At 43.8% G+C, this 20662-nt stretch overlaps 1 protein-coding gene across 1 annotated transcript in view; it reads left to right on the top strand.

The window, feature by feature from the left end:
• nrxn1a (neurexin 1a) overlaps nucleotides 1-20662 on the top strand; it is a 40609-nt gene that overhangs the window by 9293 nt on the left and 10654 nt on the right. Inside the window, exons 7-19 of the mRNA XM_080487471.1 lie at nucleotides 424-676; nucleotides 6018-6221; nucleotides 7327-7353; nucleotides 10985-11107; nucleotides 11428-11809; nucleotides 12595-12785; nucleotides 13954-14127; nucleotides 14405-14431; nucleotides 15387-15506; nucleotides 16133-16314; nucleotides 16862-17033; nucleotides 17994-18083; nucleotides 19228-19535. Coding sequence (XP_080343597.1) covers nucleotides 424-676; nucleotides 6018-6221; nucleotides 7327-7353; nucleotides 10985-11107; nucleotides 11428-11809; nucleotides 12595-12785; nucleotides 13954-14127; nucleotides 14405-14431; nucleotides 15387-15506; nucleotides 16133-16314; nucleotides 16862-17033; nucleotides 17994-18083; nucleotides 19228-19535 — 2253 coding nt within the window. The remainder of the gene's footprint in view (nucleotides 1-423; nucleotides 677-6017; nucleotides 6222-7326; nucleotides 7354-10984; nucleotides 11108-11427; nucleotides 11810-12594; nucleotides 12786-13953; nucleotides 14128-14404; nucleotides 14432-15386; nucleotides 15507-16132; nucleotides 16315-16861; nucleotides 17034-17993; nucleotides 18084-19227; nucleotides 19536-20662) is intronic.

The following is a 20662-nucleotide window of genomic DNA, read 5'->3' as shown; positions in this document are numbered from 1 at the left end:
GTCAGATTTATGACTTGTGATTTCATCTGAAGTTACAGCAGATAGTAAGTCGCGCTGTAATCTGGACCATAGTGCTCAACAGCTTAACTACAAACAAGCAGACAGGTCATGTAGAGGCAACGTTTATGTAGTGCAGCTGGTTAATCCATGGTAAAATGAATACAGCCTGGCGTTATTGTGACACTGGGACAAATTTCAATGTTGCTGTCAGGAAGAGAGTAACTTCATAATGTGTTATTTTTCACACTGGTGAGAGAAAAGCCAAATCATATAGAAGGTGAATAATGACAGAAGTGCTGGAGGCTTCAACAATAAACATGCCTCATGACTTGAACAAACTAACAGACTTGCATTTATTAGATTTTTTTCAACGATTACCTGAATAACACCTGACGTTCGCCACTTCACCCGGGCTCCTCACAGGTGTGGACAGCGCTGCTGAACTACGGCTACGTGGGCTGCATCAGAGACCTGTTTGTGGACGGGCAGAGCAAAGACATCCGACGGCTGGCCGAGGCCCAGAGGGCGGTGGGTGTAAAGCCCTCGTGCTCTCGAGAGCCGCCCAAACAGTGCCTGTCCAACCCCTGCCAGCACAACGGTATCTGCAGGGAGGGCTGGAACCGCTACGTCTGCGACTGCTCCGGGACGGGCTACCTGGGACGCTCCTGTGAGAGAGGTGAGAACGGCGAGAACACCTTTTGGCAAACTGCTGGGAAATATGCAGAAATGTCTCATTTCCACAAGCTGGCTAATTAAAGCCACCAAATAGCAAGATTTTTATTTTTTTTTGGTGGGAAAATAACTAATATGTCATGATGCAGAAGGCAGTCATAATGACGGTTTTGTCATTTGCTTTTTTGGATTGAGAACATTGAGTGATGCCAAAGGAACGAGTGGCAGAAGACAGATGGCGTAGGGTGGAAATTTGAGAAATCTCAAAGTCATAAATAACTCCATCAACAGCTGAAAATATGTTACGATCATCAGTTATATTGGGCAGTAAAATTTATATTCATTATACCTTTGAGTTATGCTTTTCCTCCTTTAAAGTCCCCATCCTAACCGATTACATCAGGTTGATAGTACTTACTCGATTGCGCTAAATACGTACCCTCATAAAAATTTATGGTAGATAAAAATGTGACTAGAGTATTAAAATAAAACTGGTGAAAATGAGTTGAAGTAGGTTCACACCACCACCACCACCACCACCCCCCACCACACACACACACACACACACATACTCTTCTGAGCTGATAGCTGAAGATAAGAAGAGAACAGCAGAGAGATGTGAGACACTGCATGGAGAGATGGAGATGGAAATTAAGGACGGGAGAAAAAAGTCTGCTGCCTCAATGATCAAAATAATAGCAGTGCAGGTTTTTCTATCCTTGGCTGTATCTTTTTTTTTTTCTCAATTCAAAATTGCACATTTTCAGTGTCAAAGGGAGAGCAGTAAAATGGAGGCAGGGAAAGAGGATTGGGAAACGCAGGTGAGGTAGAAGAGGTGGGAGGAAGAGAGAAGTATTGGGCTGCCGTGGATGCAGTGACTGGGAATCGATGGGAGAGGAAATGTGCAGAAAGCAGGGAGCAGGAGCTGTGACGGAGGGTGGAATCACCAGGCCGAAACCGCCACATGACAGCAGGTGAGGAGATGAGGAGGGATGGAGGACGGGAACAGAAAATCTGACAGAAAAAAAAAAAAGAAAAAAAAGCTGTGGGGGGGACGAGAAAAGGTATGAATTCAGGTCGAGAGAGAAATGGAAAGCAGGAAGAGATTGGCAGAGGAACTGATACAGGCCCGCTGAAAGAGGCGAGATGGAGTCAGACAAGAAGAAGAGAAGAAATGTTGTTTGTGCCACAACTGCTGATGCGTCTCAAGTGATGATTGTGCTATCATCTAACAGGAGATATACACACACAGACACACACGCGCTTTTCTGAAAGGTGTTGATATGAAAATGTTTTATTTCAGAGGACAAACATCCGCAGTGTATGTTTATCATAGCAGTGCACCCTGTCTACTTTCCCCCCTTCCTTTCCTCAGTCTTCCTGTCCACGTCTTTCCTCATTGCTCTCTGTGTGCATTGAGGGGTCACTAACTGGTGGTTCAGTGGATTAAAGGAAGCACAGATGGAGAAGCAGATGGAGAGAGTGATTGGCCATGTTTATGCCTTCTACCTGCGGTTTCCTCCTCTCTTTTTCCCCTCCTTCATTCTCTCGTTCCTCCTTTGTTCCCTGTGTCTCTTCTTTAATGAACGAAGACGGTTGTCACGCTCGAGAGATGATTTTTTTATTTTTTTTCTTAGAACCACACTTTTAAGAGGAGATTATAATGAGGGGAATAATGCTTATCATTATATAGATTTAATTTAACAAAATTAAGTTTTAGTGCCAGGATTATTAGTTTTTAGTGAAAATGAAGAAAGGGCCAAATTCCTAGATGATAGATGAAAATATTAAAGCATGTAATCAAGCAATGTCAATCATTTAATATTATCTTATCAGAAAATTACCCAGAGCTATTACGATTTACATATTTGTATGAAAAAAAAGACATCTGCTCCATCTTTATGAATGTGAATACTTTATTGTGGTTTCTACAGGGTTTGGGGGAAAACCTGGCTAATTTTATTACATTTTTCACCCTGTTGAATACCAAACGACTCAGTTAATCGAGACAGTCAACAAGTTAATTGATAGTGACGATAATAGATCAATAGAATTCCTCATCATATAGACATTCATGGTCCTATGCAAAAGTTTTGGGCACCTCAACCCATCCAACTTTTTTATGAGGGCAATTCCAGCTGATGAAGCTGTTGTACACCATGGATAGGCCATCAGTCCAACACACAACCACATACTCACATAAATGGTTAAATTAGAGTCAATAATGAAACTCAAAAATAAACTGGAATGTGTCCAGACAACATGCATACTCACAACAGATAGGCCTCCGCTTCGGGCTTGAACCAGGGATATAGTCACTGTGAGGAGAGTGAGTCATTAATTGTAATTTTTGTAAAATAAATTTTTTTTTTTAAATGAATTAAAAAAAATTCAAGTCTAACAAGAAACAGCTGCAAATGTTTCAGATAAGACCATGTATATATATATATATATATATATATATATATATATATATATATATATATATATATAAAAAGAGAGAGAGAGAGATAGAGCAGCGAATTGAAACCACAAGCACACAGCCAATGCTATGAAGTGGTTGTGTTTATTCTCCACAGAACAGAAAGTGATCTTAACAATACCGAGCTTCACTAGGACACAAAAAGATTGGAGCTGGAGTTCCTCCACAGAAAATCTTGTTTCCAAGATCCGAGTTATTTTCAGAAACTGCAGGCAACGAATGCTGAGTAGAAGGTACAATTAGAACAGGAAGTGATGTTCAATAAGGCATCGTCCAGAAATACAACTCAGGGACTGAAAACAAAGTCCAGATGAAAGCAAAACTACAATTGAGAAGGAGCAGATGGGGAAAAAAAACAACACAGTGGGAAAAAAAGTGCTGCAAAAAGCCTGATGAGCAGCCACTCAATACAATTAGTGATGCTGAATCTAGAAGATGTTGAGGCCCTTTAGGACTCAAAAGGTGCACCAAAATAATAGTTTTTAGAATTCTAAGGAGGTAAAATGCTGGACCATTTCCACATCCTCCTCCTCCTTCCACATCAAGCTCTTTGCTTGTACATAAATACAACAAAAACAATGGTCCGGTGCTTGGTTTGCTTTGGTCAGTTATTTCCTGAAGTTTGCACATGTAAATGACATATGAGAAAACATTGTAATGTAATTCGTTGCACATGCAAAAAGAATAATAGCCATGTTTAAGAATGTTGAAATTGCACCGTATGATGTCAGGGTGTTAACAAAATATTGTTCTAAATGACCTTTAACATATTTAAATGCTTTTACAAGATTAACATTTTATTAGTGCATGGACACATTCTCAGCGACTTCCGTGCTACACTTCTCCCTTGTTACTAGAACGAAGGCTTGGTTCTCGGTTCACTACATTTACCGGTGGCATACACAAGTGATGTAGAGCTCATGGCCACATACACTTATTAGAGAAGAAGTAGCTGGCTTAGCAGACAGAGAGTGAACGGAAAAGCTCTGAGACAAAGGTGAGTGGAGTTTACAGGAATGTGAGAAGATGCCCGTTCACAAAATTAAAAAGGGAACACAAGGGAAATAACAGGACATGAGGCCTCCACCCAAGAAAGATAAGGAGCCAAGCTGTGGAAGGACGGACACAGGGAGGACCTAACTAAGCAAAACAATTCTCCCCCAAAAAAACAAAAAAAGAACTTAAGACAAGGATCTAAATGTTGATTTACAAAATTATTTTCTTATTTGTTCTGCAATTTAATTGAACTATTAAAATCTTAATTTTTGGGGAATCATTGTTCTTTTGCTCCTTTTTTCACACCTGCACTGTACTACAGATAAAAATCCTGCCTATATTAACATCCGTCCACGTCTGCTAGGTGTTGGAAAGCATTTAGAAATGTGTTTTAAGGCTTATAGTTTCTTGGTAATATTAATACGGATGAAAACATAGACTATATCTCTGCAACTTATCCAGTTTGTACAGTCCATCTGGAGCTACATGCTACAGGCATTAAGTGATGCAACAGTATGTGACATATCCAGTGTGGAGTCTATTTTTTATTTTTTTCATTTCCTGACATAAATGGGCTTCCATGCTCTCCTCCTTGTTCTCCGTTTGCCTGGTCAGTGAGTCAGGTGCTTTGGTGAGGAGAATTTAGTCAGCTGTATCAGAAATGTGTGCACGTGTGTGTCCGTGCACGCTCTGACGGCTGCATGCATGGCTGCTAGTTACGTTATCTGTGATAGAACAGGCCAACTACCTTCTTTTTTTCCTTTTTCCTCAAGTTAATGAGGGTTCATTTGCATTTAAGCCAAGAGCCCCCTCCCCCTCCCTCTCTTGCTCTGTCCCTATTTTTCCCCCCTGCTCTCACTTTACTAAACCCTCCTCTGTTCACACTTAAATTCACTCACTTATTCTGACATGCACGCACACATACAAACACACACACACACACACACACACACACACACACACACACGCACACACACACACACACACACACACACACACACACAATCTCTCTCTTTCCCTCCTCCTCAGCTCATCAGTATTCACGACGCCTCTCTTCTCTTCCTGTTCTCTTGTTTTTTGCCTTGGCTCCGACCGTCTCCCACAGAAACAGGGAGAGCAAAATGGAGAGAGGGCGAAGAAAGAGGAGAGTGGAGAGATATAGGAAGAAGGGAAGAAGGAACAGAGAGAGAGAGATGAAAACACAGAGGTGTAGCGAGTGTGTTTAGCTGTGTATGTAATTGGCCAATAAAAAACAGGGTCCTCAGAGGTAAACAGTTTAGCAGTCGGGGATTGGCCCCAGCAGGTAGCAGCGAGGGAAGATTATGAATATGTAAATGAGTATGCAAAAGACATTAAAGCGGGATCACCTGAGCTTGTTACATTATGACTCCAGGGTCTGGGATGTCAATGACGGTGGCTAACACACTCACCACCATGCATTCTGATTTAACCGGATAATAGGGCCAGCCAACCAGCTGCAGCTATTTTTACATCCTCCTCTGTAAGGCGGAGGGAGTGATGATGAATTAAGAGTGGAAAGTGATGGGATAATTTTGTAAGAAGGAGGTTTTGCGTTTCAACATGTCGTGGCGGGGGAACGAGGGAGTGAAGCCACGCCGCAACACACTTTGTCATGTTTAAATCTGATTCACACACTGTCAAGCTGCCTTTGTCTCCTCCCACCTCAGGAGTTTTTTTTTTTTCCTTGTCAATCATCTTTCTTTTACATGTTTGCTGTTTCTACCCACCGCACTTTGCTGTACTGTCATCTTTTGTCTTCCTCCTCCCGTCTTTCACGTCCTCCCTCCCTTCCTCTCTCGCTCACTTGCTGTCTGTTTCCCTCTCTTTCTCTCTGCGTCTTGTGCAGATGCCACTATCCTGTCGTATGACGGCAGTAAGTTTATGAAGGTGCAGCTGCCTGTGGCGATGCACACCGAGGCAGAGGACGTCTCGCTACGCTTCCGCTCCCAGCGGGCTTATGGCGTTCTCATGGCAACCACATCCCGTAACTCGGCAGACACCCTTCGTCTGGAGCTGGATGGGGGCCGTGTCCGACTCACTGTCAACCTAGGTACAAACACGCACGCAAACATGTACAGTCTCAAACAGCAGCTTAGTTACTTGTCAGGGGAATGCAGCTGATACTGGCCTCCTGGCTAGTCTCACATAGAAATGTCATCAAATGTTGATTAATACATTTTTCTTTCTGTTAAATAAAGTTACACCCTTCAGAGTAAATCTCCTACATAATTGTGCTGTATTCTTACCCAGACAACAGTAATCACAGGCTCCGCAGGGTTTGGCAGACACGTTACGGATGGCACACCTACACTCGCGCATACACACTTGAAGGTTATTGTTTGTGTGTCGAACAGAGGGTCAAGCCCCAAGCTGCATTCTCTGCTCACTCCCAGCAGACCTGTGCATCCCCACCATCTTCAACACAAACACACACAAACAGCACACTGCACACATGACAGCAGGGAAGCATTTCCATGTCACTGTTTAACAACTGAACACATGGTCAGCCTCAATTGTTTCAGTCACACTCCCAAGAAAAGCCTTGTACACTCACATGTCATTACACAGGGGTGCATGTGTTGGTCTCTGGTTGTCTGCAGCCACGTCTTTTCTGTGGTTGACGCCACACGACACACCAAGGCATTGTGGGCGATAGAACAGACCGAAGAATGGGGCTGAATCTTCCGAACCTTTGTGGAGATTTGTGCTCTGGGTGGGTGACAAAAATAATGGGATGTGTCCAGTGTCATTAGACAAACACACATGACCCATCTCAGTCTCCCAGTGCTTTTGATTGGTGACTGACACTGTCGCTCAGACCAGAGCAGCCAAAGAGCATGCTGCCCATGAAGTGACTCATTGCTCTTACCTGTAACTGTCACCCGTAAAGAACCTCCAGTTTGATTGTGGACTTTTTTTTTAATCAATTAAACCTTTTTTTGGGGGAGGGGGGGGTTAAAGTTTAAAAATGTATATACTGCACACTGTTGAAAGAAAACACACAGCCTATTTGTGCTAAAGGAGTGTGTGTTTTCTCAGCAGTGTGTGTCCAGTTTGTATCTAAGCGTGCAGGGTGTGTCGATGTGTGCGTCCCCAGGGCGTGGAGAGTATGTATATGTGTGCAGCATTAACCCTCTGCTCTGCTCTCCCTCCAGACTGTATCAGGATAAACTGTACAGCCAGTAAGTGATCCTCCATCTCACCTAACTCCTCCCCCTTGCTTCTCCTCCTCGGTGTGTGTGTGTGTGTGTGTGTGTGTGTGTGTGTGTGTGTGTGTGTGTGTGGGTGTGGGTGTGAGTGAGTGAGTGTGTGAGTGTGTGAGTGTGTGTGTGTGTGAGTGTGTGAGTGTGTGTGTGTGTGAGTGTGTGTGTGTGCGCGCTTTTGTTAATGTGTCTGTCTGGCTACCTCTCACTCTCTTTGTCGTGTCAGTCCATTTGATCTTTATCTCTTATTGAACATATCTTTGTGCCGTGTGTCTGTGTGGAGATGTGTGTGCGCGTGCGTGTCTGTGTGTTGGACGGGGGTGGAGGCGCCCATATGCGTGTCAGTGGCTGCATGTTCAGCTACACTGCAGGAGAGGTGCGATTTTTGCTGAGGGCCAGGGTTTTCCAGGTCGGCCATTTTAGCAAAGAAGGATAGATGGAAGAGAGGATGGCGGGGGAGGGTGAGAGGGGAAAAGAAGAAAAATAGAATATGAACAAAATCTGAGCGCGAGGCGTCCAGGTGAAATTAGGTGTGCTGATAAGCTGCAGCTAAAGAGGCAGAGAGCGGCGGCTGGTGGATGATTGCAACACGGAACTGCAGGCTAATTACTTCTCCTTCATGCCAGAGACAAAAAGACGTGTTATCCCTCTGTTTTTCTCTGTCGCACCTTCTTCCCAACGTCTGTCAGGTTCTTTCCTTTGTTTGCCTGTTTTCTCTCTCTAAACTCTACATGGGGGATTTTTTGGAGTACTGTTTCATTTGGTGGATATGGTGTGTGTGTGTACATATGTGTGTGTGTGGATGTGCATTTTGTGATACTTCACTTTGCCCATCAGTGTCTGTGTGTTTTCTGGGTATGTTTTTCAGCGCGAGGGTGAGCAAGCGTGTGTGTGTGTGTGTGTGTGTGTGTGTGTGTGTGTGTGTGTGTGTGTGTGTGTGTGTGTGTGTGTGTGTGTGTGTGTGTGTGTGTGTGTGTGTGTGTGTGTGTGTGTGTGTGTGTTCATGCTGCTGTGAGTGGAGCTGAATCCCTGATGAAGTTTAATTCCCTCACGTGGAGTTTCTCTCTGTCACGACCACAGAGAAAGCGAGTGAGTGAGGGAGGGAGAGGGAGAGAGAGCGATAGCGGTAGAGTGGAGAATGCTCTGTGACGGCAAAGAGGTGGTGAAATGGACGACTGCAGTTGCCATAGAAACCCTACTAGCCACACAGCACTGTTGCTATCCTGCATGTCTGCTGGCCAATTTTAGACCGGTTGTCTCAATGAACATTTCAGTCGGCAGCCACTTTTCTGGCACACTGTGAGCATACAATAAATTATACATATAATATTCAAGAGGGAGGGGAAATTTATTTAATGGCCAGGCGCCACTGAAATAGTCCACTCAGCAGTCAAATAAAAGCCTCGACATGGGAGAGATTTGAGGCTTATCCTTCAGAAAAGCCATTTGTTATTTCCAGTTAATGAAATACTAAACACTTTTTGTTATTTTGTTTTTATTATCCTGCTATTATAATCTTTAATAGCTTGTGGCATTTCAATTGCAACAAACAGCCTGTATGATTATTTTTCTGTTGGACTGGTTTTGATTTAAATTGTATTCTTTTTGCTGATCGCGAGCAGTGTCATGGTAGTGTGTGTGCGTGCGTGCGTGTGTGTCAATCTGTATACACAGAGACATCATGGGGACCCGAAAAGGAAAGCTTTAATAATAGTTTTTTTCTGTTTTAATTGGCTTATTAGAAAGCCAATGTAAATTTACCAATGAAATTCTTAGCAGTCCAAAATGTTTATTCATATGGACACAAGGTGCTCAGTTTGCGGTTAGTGGGACACAGTTGTAGCCTTCACTCTTTACACATCTTAATCCCCACCTCTGTTTATAACAATACTGCTTATTTTGCCCACATAATGAGTCTTTTTCTGAAATCTTTCAGCCCTTGAAAATAGAGAGTGGTCCCCAAAAATGACGTTATGAAACCTGATCCCTGTGAACAATATGGACCTGTGTGTGTCTATGGGTGCGTGTGCAGGCAGGCATGCGTATGTGCATGCATGCCTCTCGGTTCCCAGGTGGACACAGATCACTGCCTCACATGCACATCAGTCAACTCAGTCTGCAAGTTTTGGTTTCATATGCAAAAAAAAAAAAAAAAGCCACACACAGAAGTCACACAAACATACACGTATTCTCTCCCTCACTCACTGCTAAGCAGTGATCCATGGTAACAGGATGAGATGCTCATGCCCAGAGCACAGCTGAGTCTCCTCAGGGGAACCCTGCCTCCTCTCCAAATGCACAACACACACATTTAGATCAGCAGACGCACGCGCAGACACATTTCAGTCAATCCATTTTGATCGACTTCTCATATTTGTCTAATTACGTTTTCATGTCAGCAGGCCTGTGTGTATCTTATTTAGCCTTTTACCTCTGTGTGTGGGTGTGTGTGTGTGTGTGTGTGTGTGTGTGTGTGTGTGTGTGTGTGTGTGTGTGTGTGTGTGTGTGTGTGTGTGTGTGTGTGTGTGTGTGTGTGTGTGTGTGTACGTGTGTGTACGTGTGTGTACGTGTGTACGTGTCCATGATTGATGTAGGCATGCTTGACATTTTCTGCAGCAGAATCCGTTCGGGTCAGTTTACCACTCACCTCCCCCATCAGTACCTCCTATAGGTCACAGTAAGCAGACTTTGCCACACTCCTCAAACCGCAAGGGCTTGGAGGAGGATGGGGTGTACGTAGTGTGTGTATGTTGAGGAGGTGGCGGGTGTTGTGTTCAAGGTTGGTGGGGTGCTTGTAGAGAGTGGGAGCAAGGGGACACTGAGGTTTTAGGAACAGTCAGCCTGTCAAATGTGTGCAGTCAACTATGTGAAGGTATGAGCTGGTAGATGGGCAGAGAGCGAGAGAGACATCATAAGAGGACAGCTCAGCTTCTTTCATTCTGCTGCACATCAGCACCTTGGAGAGCGCTCTGATGTTCTGCTGTGCCTCTAGTGCCACCAAGAGGCTCACAGCTGCTTTGCACGCTGGTCAAGACAAAAAAATAAATAAATAAATGAAGCCGTAACATGGAGGCACACCGACCAATATATGGTATACATGTGGAGAGGAAGATAGTGTTCAGCCAAGGGGTGCGATCGTGTTGTCTGTGCATGTGTGGGTTGTAGGTGGTCATCATGGCGATGCGTTCTGTCCACAGATGGATTGTCTCAGCATGGGCTTGTTGTGACTCACAGTCTCCATCTTAGGCACCCTAAGCATCCTTTTATGTTTATCTCTCTGTCTGTCTGTGTCACATCATCTGTCTCTCCGGTATACCTGCAGAGAGACCTGTCTGTCTGTCTGTCTGTCTGTCTGTCTGTCTGTCAGCGGTGCGAGTGTGTTGACACAGAGGTGATTGTCTCCCAAGAATATGTATGGTCCCTCCCTCCTCTGCTTTTACCTTCCATTTCCTCCCTTCCTGTCCTTTTAGTTTTCATTCATCCTGCCTTGATCTCCGCTTCTTTCTTTTTTCTGGTGCTCTTCTCCTGTCTCTCTCTCTCTCTCTCTCTCTCTCTCTGTCTTCCTGACCTCTTTGTTCGTAATGTTAACGGTGCTCTGGGCTATGTGTAGGTAAAGGCCCAGAGACCATCTTTGCTGGGTCGGGCCTCAATGATAATGAGTGGCACACGGTGAGGGTTGTCCGGCGTGGCAAGAGCCTCAAACTCACTGTGGACGACCTGCAGCCCGTAGAAGGTAACCACAGCAGCTCAGTTCAGTATTTTCTTTTTAAAATAATACTGTTCACTTGGTTTGTGGGTTTTGACATGATATGTTGTTGGTTGATTTGTTACATAACGTACTATAGCTCCATTAGAGCAACGTTAGGGGATTCATTTCATTTTTAAAAGAAGTTCTGTACCTGTGTAAGTGAAAATAATAATTCCTAATCATCAGTGGTAATGCAATTGTATGTTTTATGACAGTATTATTATAGATTTATCATTACACAGCTCCACTTAAAACCCTGCTTTCCATAGCCCTCACCTCTGAAGTTTACCCCCCCACGCCACCAGGTCAGATGGCGGGCGACCACACCCAGCTGGAGTTTCACAATGTGGAGACCGGTATTGTGACGGAGAAACGCTTCATGCCTGCCGTGCCCTCTAATTTCATCGGCCACCTTCAGGGCTTGACGCTGAACGGCATGCCCTACATTGACTTGTGCAAGAATGGTGACATTGACTACTGCGAGCTCAACGCCGTTATCGGCTATAAGAGCATCGTGGCGGACCCCGTCACCTTCCGCTCCCGCTCCAGCTTCGTAACGCTGCCTACACTACAGGCCTACTACTCCATGCACCTCTTCATGCAGTTCAAGACGACGTCCCCAGACGGTCTTATCCTCTTCAACAGGGGTGACGGCAACGACTTCATAGTGGTTGAGCTGGTTAAAGGGTGAGCTGGACTATAAACCGTTATGTTTACTGTATGTTACATGAGTCAGTGCAACAATAAACGTATATTAATAGACCCCAGCAATATGTGTGACAATCACTAAGGGATGTTGTCGCTGCCCTTATCCAGACATGGTGGTCCAACTCTGTAGTTGTGGATGCAAAAAATTGCAAATTAATTCTCAAAAGATGACAAGGTAAGGAATTACTACTTGGGTATTTTCTCCTTTAGAGAAAATCCATAAAAGCAAAAACCTGAACAGTGTTTCTGTCCATAGTTTTATGAAAACAACCCCTTGCTGAGCTTGTTGCTGTTTGTAGTTTCTCTCTGCTTCTGATCATGCCCACCAGAATCCTCTCCTTATTCCCCCCTTTCTAGATGGTTCAACAGGATAGCTTCACAGCACCAAAAACCACCTTGACATTATAACAATCAAATGAATTATAAGTAAACAAATTAAACATGCTATTTCGTGTATCCACAACATCTCACCTACAGAAATGTAAATGCATGCTCTGGTTTTCCACTTCTCATGGATAAACCATCAAGATTGTCCTTGATGAACAGAAAAAAAAAAAGAAATCTTGATTATAAGGTTGTAAAAAATGCACAAGTCAAGCAGCATCTTTCCACTGCTGTAATTAAACCTTCGATAAGACAGATAATATTGTCCGGAAGTCTATGACCCTGTGTTATTGTTCCCCACAAAAAAAAAACATTAATTTGTCTTTTCTCTTCTCACTTGTTTAACTGCCGCCTCTCTACTCTTCTTGTTCCCCCTCTAGTTACCTTCATTACATCTCTGACCTGGGTAACGGAGCCCACCTCATCAAGGGCAACTCTAACAGTCCTCTAAATGACAACCACTGGCACAACGTGCACATATCCAGAGACACAAACAATCTCCACACAGTCAAGATTGACACCAAAGTCACCACGCAGACCACCATGGGTGCTAAGAACCTCGACCTAAAGGGTATGCTAAACGCACACGCCAAGAGATGCAAATCACAATATTTCATCAGAGGAATTGACGTGGCAAATGCAGCTTTTTGAACATTAGAAGACACGTATTTATTAAAATAACAATGAAAACGTACCAGCAGCTTCAAAGCTCACTAATTAGCAGCTTATATCTATTTTCTAATCAGTACAAATAAATAAATCATGTAGCAGACTGCCGCATAGCAGATGAGTTTGGAGGTGATTTGTGTTACATTTAGACGACCAAACCGAACCATTTCTCACGGTTTTGAGTCGCTGTGCTAAGCAGCATTAACCTTCTCCCAGTGGTAGCTGCATATTACGACAGCCACATGAGAGTGGTACCTTTTCCATAGTCTGGCCCTTGTTAAAAAAGCAATTACAGATATTTCCTGGGAAAATAACGGGCAGCAGCATGCATAATCAATCAGCTAAAATTTATCAAAATGAAAGGTACTGCTAAATATTGCAGCTAACTATTCACTGGTCCCCTGTTATTTTAAACTGTGTTCATGTTGGGTCCAGGCTGCTGTCCAGATGAAACAAACCAAACTAAAATGCCTCATATATCTTGTGATTTAAAAAAGGAAATTGTACACGAGAGGAAAAGTGTTGAATCTCATGGTGCGTTCATGAGTAACTGGGTGAAAAAGACATCCAAATACTGTTGATGTGAAGTCATACAATACAATTGTATTTGAACGTTCACGTGAGTAATCGTATTTCCAAATGATGTAATCGGTGATGGAGCAAACTTATTCTAAATAAACATAGTTTGCTATCTATGTAAACCTGCCATAGTCTTTAATGTCTAGCAGTATTTCCATATATTTAGAAGTATTTCTATTATTGCTAACTTTCCAGGTTTTCCACTTGATAATTACAGCGCTGGTGCTGAAGGGTCACTGTCCTGCAGGGTTTCAGTGCACCAACTAACATTAATATCAGGAATCTGTCATCAGCCAGCGCAGAAAGCCTGCTAATGAGCGACATGTTACAATCAGGAGGAAGAGGTTAAAAACATGCGGGTGTGTGGCCCTCTAGGACCTGGACTTGACACCAATCACTACAATAGAGAAGATAATCAACACTGATGTAGTCATGATAAACAATGAAGCATCAGTTCACGTTGCTGACATTTAATATCGTCTCCTCGACAGGTGATCTGTACATTGGGGGTGTTTCCAAAGAGATGTACCGAGACCTGCCTAAGCTGGTCCACTCAAGGGAGGGATTTCAGGGTTGCCTAGCAACAGTTGATCTTAATGGCCGCCTCCCGGACCTTTTAGCCGATGCCTTGGCAACGATGGGACAAGTGGAGAGAGGTTGTGAAGGTGAGGTGCAAATATAGCAGCAGCTCCGTCCGGTCTCCATGTCCCTACTACCTTTTTCTTTCAGTTTTCATTTAACTCATGCTCTCTGTTTTTAGGGTAACCCACTAACCAAGCTCCTTGTGGTTTAGATGTGATTTTTAAATTTTTTTCGTTTCATTTCCTCCTCAGTCTATCTGCACTTTTTCTCCACTCTTTCAGCAGTTCACAGGCATCTGTGTGCATTGACTAACCATCTAACTTAACTTGCCTGTTTGCTTTTTTGTTTGGCTGACAAAAGTTACATTGATGAAAGCTGACTTGCAAGGTATATGGCTTTGTGTGGGCATGTGAGACACGTGCGTGAGAGTGGCAGACAAGTGTGTGTGGGGGCGTGTGTGTGTGTGTGTGTGTGTGTGTGTGTGTGTGTGTGTGTGTGTGTGTGTGTGTGTGTGTGTGTGTGTGTGTGTGTGTGTGTGTGTGTGTGTGTGTGTGTGTGTGTGTGTGTGTGTGTCTGTACGCGTGTCTTGAAACAACCCAGTGGTGTCCAGTGTTGTGCCGGATCTCATTGATCCAGAGTCAAAGGTCAGAGGTGACCTGTCCTCTCCTAGCCACCGTAGTGATCTCATCGCAGTAGTGACATTACCACTGCTTGACTTGAGTTGACCACAGCTCCACCGAGCAGCATGCCTCTCTAACCCCCTCCTACTGACTCCCAACCTAAACTCCAATACTCTATGTGTGAATCATTTCACACCCTTTCCTCCATGCCTCATGCTGGAAGTGCAGTGAAGGAGAACTAAGTTTGGAGCTTTGACATTCTCCTTGTGCGTGGTGATAGCACGAGGCAGGGAGAGACTGTCAAAAGAGAGTATTGAGAATGAAAACCTTTAAACATAACTCCATGCTCTTATGTTTAACTACTCCTCCTGTCCTCTCCCCACTCATCTGGACTCACCACCTGCATGCTCTCCACATTTGGCTTTTTTCACCCGTTATCACAGTCTAGGTTCACTTCTTCTTTCACTGTGAAGTTAAAGTGCCAATCCACAACATCCTGGTGTCAGTAATGCTACTAATCATAACACCCTTGCGGTGTAACAGTTTTTTGAGGCCATTTAGAATTACGGGGGAAATGTTTCAAGGAAATACGAGCTATAAATAAGCAGATGCTGTAATGCAGAGAATACACTGGGCTTCAGACACAGCAACAAAATAGTGTGTCTTTTTCTCTCAATTGCTAATTTCTGCACCCTTTCACCCCACCACATCTGTCACTGCAGGTCCCAGCACCACCTGTCAAGAAGATTCCTGCTCCAATCAGGGAGTTTGTCTGCAGCAGTGGGAGGGATTCACCTGTGACTGCAGTATGACTTCCTATGCTGGGCCGTTATGCAACGACGGTGAGACTTTGCTGTTATTCTGTCCCCATCAAACACATTTTCAGTATATACATGTTAGAATACAGGTTATATGGCATCCTATATTGTCTAGTACAAATTTACACTTACACCTGGTTCACAACTTCACGTACAATGTTGCTGCATTTAAAATGTATGATTTCCAACACCAGACTGAAGAACGTCTGTGTGCATTTATCCAAGCAGCCACGGGGGGGCAGTGTTAACTCTCGGCTGGAATATTACCCAAGAATACTCCCTCACTTGTCTCTCTGTCCTTATGTATCGTGGAATGAAAATTCACTCTGCTTTCTCGCTTTAAATACCATATTTTCTCTGCTGCTTTACAAGTAGTATCGCTAATGGGTTTGTAGTGGCCCTATGAGTCAAACTATTGCATGGTGTATTTCTCTGAGTCATTCATTAGAGTCATTCTCTAGTAGTAAGAGTAGTCAGCTGTGATATTTTAAAGTTTGTATTGTTATTTTGCAATCAGCCCCCAATTTATAAACATTCACCAAGAAGAGCAGGTAGAAATACAATCTGCAACAGGGAACCCCCGATGATAGGTAGCAGTGTTGTGGCATGCAGACTTTCCTGTAATCACATTTTAAATCTTTGCGGACCAGCTGGGACCACCTATATCTTCGGCCGCGACGGAGGCATGGTGGTTTACACGTGGCCCCCAAACGAACGCCCCAGCACCAGGGCTGACAGGCTCGCCCTGGGGTTCAGCACCCAACAGAAACATGCCATTCTGCTGCGGGTGGACAGTGCAAATGGCTTGGGAGACTACCTGCAGCTGCAAATAGTAAGCACATGAAATCTCTTTCAGAGTGTCGGCCGAACAACGTGTGACATTTAGTTTATCATGCATCTTGCATCTCTTTCTTGAAGGATTCCACTGGCATTATGGTTCAGATCAGACATGAGCACCTGTCGCCTCCTCGACTCGTTCTTAGCGGCCTGGGAGACAGTTTTCCAAAATGATTAAGCTATTGTTTTCACATGTTATGATGATGGTCATTTTAAGTATATTTGAATGAATTAAAATTACTCCATAATACTATATTACTGAGTTTATTTCAAGGTTGAAATATCAAATGTATGTATTTCACTACAATGCCAGACATACAATTCGTCCTGTATTTACATTAGTGGCCATAATTCTCTTAAGGTCTCCTGGTATGATGATGAAATGTTTTGCAGCCCTGTCATCAAACACCGATCAGTTTCCAAATCCCAGGTCCAGATCATTAGATGTCAAAATATAATACAATTACCATCAGTGGTACATCAGCGTTAGTCACATTTCCAATTAAGCAAATTCCTATCTCTCCCCCCCCTCTCTTTCTCAGGATAAAGGAAACATTAGAGTAGTGTTTAACGTTGGCACTGATGACATCAACATCGAGGAGAGCTCCAAGTTTGTCAACGATGGGAAGTACCACATAATTCGGTTCACCCGCAGTGGTGGCAATGCAACCCTCCAGCTGGACGACCTGCCGGTCATAGAGCGGTATCCCTCAGGTAGGCCCTGCGCCGCCCATGTAAGCCCCTCCCTCTGACCCACCACAGCACCACCTCCTCCCGGGGCGGCGCTGCATACACCCTAGTCCAAATTAACCCCCCTTCTGATTGATGAACCACATGTTCCTTTCGATGTTTCTATTTAAACAGCGTTCGAGAAATTTAATTGCATTTCTTTTCTTTATTTTGTTTTATGTTAATGTGTATGAAATGAAATATGTGTGAAATGACATGAAACGTGACTTTTTAAACCATAAAATGGGTCAGTTATTACAATAGCTTGTATACTAGCCAGCTATGTCATGTTAGCCCTGTTAAATAGTGTTAAAGGTAATTTATGAAAACGGTTAACTCAGGTGTCAGTTGGTTTTTCTCACCATAAAAGAAAATAATAACAGTTGGTGCATTTTTTGGACAAATAATAATTTAAAAACATGTCATATTTTGAGATAAATGTTTAACTAGAGAGAAAAAATAAGATAAAGAAAAAGTGTATTTTGTTGAATACAGTCTTTGTTTTTACATTTGTTGTTTTTTTATATTTAAAGTGGTAATCTTAGATAGAAGTCTTTAACACAATGAGGTCCAGACTTTAGATAGCTTCTAGTTAAAATGCTAAATGTTAGTTGTTGTGAGGTGTGTGTGAGGGTTCTTCCTGTATGTAACTCTAAACTCAGTATGTGGCAGCTGTAACATTATTTCCCTGTGCTCTTGCAGATGTTAACCCGTGAAATGTCTCTTTAAATTAAACCCAATGAACAGAGAGTAAGAGTCCGCTCACTGGAAACGTAGAAAATTCCGCTCCTCTTCTTCCAGCACGCCAAGCTTACCGTAACACAGTGACATGCTAACAATGAGCAGACCATTACTTTCTTTTCATTGCTGTTCTTTTTGTATCCAGCTCCTGTACCACGTTTGGATGTGCGTAATTACTACTGTGTTTTCATCTCTAAATTAAAGGCAACATTGATAACGAGCGCCTGGCCATCGCCAGACAGCGAATCCCCTATCGGCTCGGTCGAGTAGTTGACGATTGGCTACTCGACAAAGGTAAAAACCCTGATTAAAATTCCTTAAAACTTTCAGCTTTAAAAAATACAACTTGAAGACAGTTGACTTTATTGTGCACCATCAACTAACATCTAAAAATCTAAATCCATAACTAAGTATTTAAAAGTTGGGCAGCTCTAGTATGTAATACTGTGTAAACTGTAGTGCCTGTGAACGTATCTTGTTAGTGTGTATCTGATAATATCAGGTTAAAGGGACGATGGAGAGATTTAAATGTGAATAAATCAGAAAATAGTACTGATAAAAGATGCTTTATTAAGAATGGTAAATAATGTTGTTTCTTCTCAAATTGTAAACAATAAAGCATTTACTAAAGCATATATGTTGAGAACAATTTTGTAATCAAATTAAAGTACATGCAAAGTATTGTGTCTTGTAAGAATTATGTAAATTTGAAATGATTAATAGAGCAATGCTTTTTTTTTTTCCCAAAAAAAAAGTATGTAAAAGTTTTCCTCCTAAACTTCAGCAGAGCTCCTTAAATTAGCCTCTAGTCCCTTTAACAGTGAGCAGTGCTAGAGCTTATAACCTGTGCATGCTTCATAGGGCTGTGACAACAGTTCCCTAGATCTCTGTCTCTCTGTCTGCCTGTCTGTCGCTCCTTCAAATATAATGTTGTGCCGCACAGCCATCAACATTCCAACCATCTGTCAGCCCCGTCTTCTCAGGGCCCTCTCTGACTCCTCTCATCTGCTGACTCTTCCTCCTCCTGCTGTTCTTTGCCTCTTCATCCTCCTCCTCAACTTCTCCGTTTCCTCACCCTCCCCCCCCCCCCCCCCCCCCCCCCCCCCCCCCCCGTCCTCTTTCTGTTGTCTGTTCTCACTCTTATCTCTCTCAGTCTCGGCCTTCTCCACGGTTCTCCACGGCTTCGGTTTGCTCTGCCATGCTTAATCTATCCCATCCTCTCACCATGGCTCGGGGGTGGTGGATTGTGTAACACTCAAACACTCTTTGTGTGTGTGTGTGTGTGTGTGTTTGTGTGTGCGTGTGCGTGTGTGTGTGTGTGTGTGTGTGTGTGCGTGTGCGTGTGCGTGTGTGCACGCGACCGTATTTGCGTGCATCTGTACACGTCTACCTCCCGTGCGCCTCTCTGTGTGTTTGGCGTGTGCGTGTGCCCGCGTAGGCCGCCAGCTGACCATCTTCAACAGCCAGACGACGGTGCGAGTCGGCGGAGGTGAGCCAGGCGCGGCCATGTTCCAGGGGCAGCTGGCTGGCCTCTACTACAACGGCCTACGCATCCTCAACATGGCCGCCGAGGGGCACGCGCACATTAGGGTGGAGGGCAGCGCGCGGCTGGTCGGTGACATGCCGTCCTCCTCCATCACCCCGCAGTCCAGCGCCGCGGGCGGAGGCAACCACTCCGGCCCTGCCACCTCCATCAGTGACATCACCACCACCACAGCCACCAACAGGAAGCAGGGCCCCACACAGGTCAGAGCGCAGTCCTCGCCATTCGAGCTCATTAAAGCCGTGCCATGTGTGGTCACATAAATATCTGCTGTTCAACTGTAACACAGCAACCCTCCTCTGGTGTGACAATAGATAATTAAAAAGTGGTAATTCGCTGTGATAAATGTCTTTTCTGACTCGGTAAGAGGATTAGCAAGCACACAGCCCCACTAATCAAGGACTGGAGGAAAGGCGAGATATGCCCGCAAGAGTGCTGTTGTTTAAAGCTCCACTCAAAGCAGCCACTTCACTCATGTCACATATTCCTTTCTTTCACATGGTCCGTCACAGACATTGAACAAAACAAGTGGGATAAGACGTTATGGATTAAAGCAAAAAGTAGAAGGCAGATGATGATGCCTGCTCATGAGCCCGTTAAAGGCCGGAGGACAGCTGGAAAGTTTTTTGAAGGTTCTTTTAGTCGTTTTGGCCAAGAGGAGCTAAAATCGAGCATGATGTGTACCGAAAGGTTGCGAGCTGAACCTCAAACGCTGAATTACACGGCCAGCTTTTCTGGCCTGTGGGCCACCAGGACGCTCCAACATCAAAGTTTGCTGCCCGAATTTAAAGGTAGTCGGAGTCAGTGCAAGTCATACATAAGCTGGCAGTTTGTGCTGTATGAACAGTGAGAGAATGTGATGACCAGAATGTGACACCAGAAGGTGAATTTACAAATTCCCTCATTTATCTCATTTCAGCTGTAAAGAGATGAAATAATATATCATCTAACACACCAAAGCAAAAAAAAAATACTGCGCAAAACATATCACTGCAAAATCAACCTTGACCTTTAAAGATTGCAAAAGCTGCAGTTGACTTATGTAACATTAGTCCTCGAGCAGCAAAATGTTCAAAATTTGTTAAAGTCAACTCTCGATGCAACAAATATTTTCAACCAACCAGATCTCATCTTATCCTGGATGTACTGAACTAACACTTGAACGGCTAATGCCACCAACAACAACAAAAGGCTGTTAGAAGAAACACTTCAGAAGCTGTGAAATAGAGACACTGTTGACAAGGCATTTTGATTTGGGGAAAGAAATTGTCGGCAAAAGATTGCACAGAAATCGCAGCGTTGGAGTGTGTTGATCTCAAAAGATCAACAA

Source organism: Lipophrys pholis (assembly GCF_963383615.2).
Source record: "Lipophrys pholis genome assembly, chromosome: 1".
In the NCBI taxonomy this organism is placed as follows: domain Eukaryota; kingdom Metazoa; phylum Chordata; class Actinopteri; order Blenniiformes; family Blenniidae; genus Lipophrys; species Lipophrys pholis.
The sequence above is the reverse complement of the archived record's forward strand: the minus strand, read 5'-3'. Positions and strand labels throughout refer to the sequence as shown.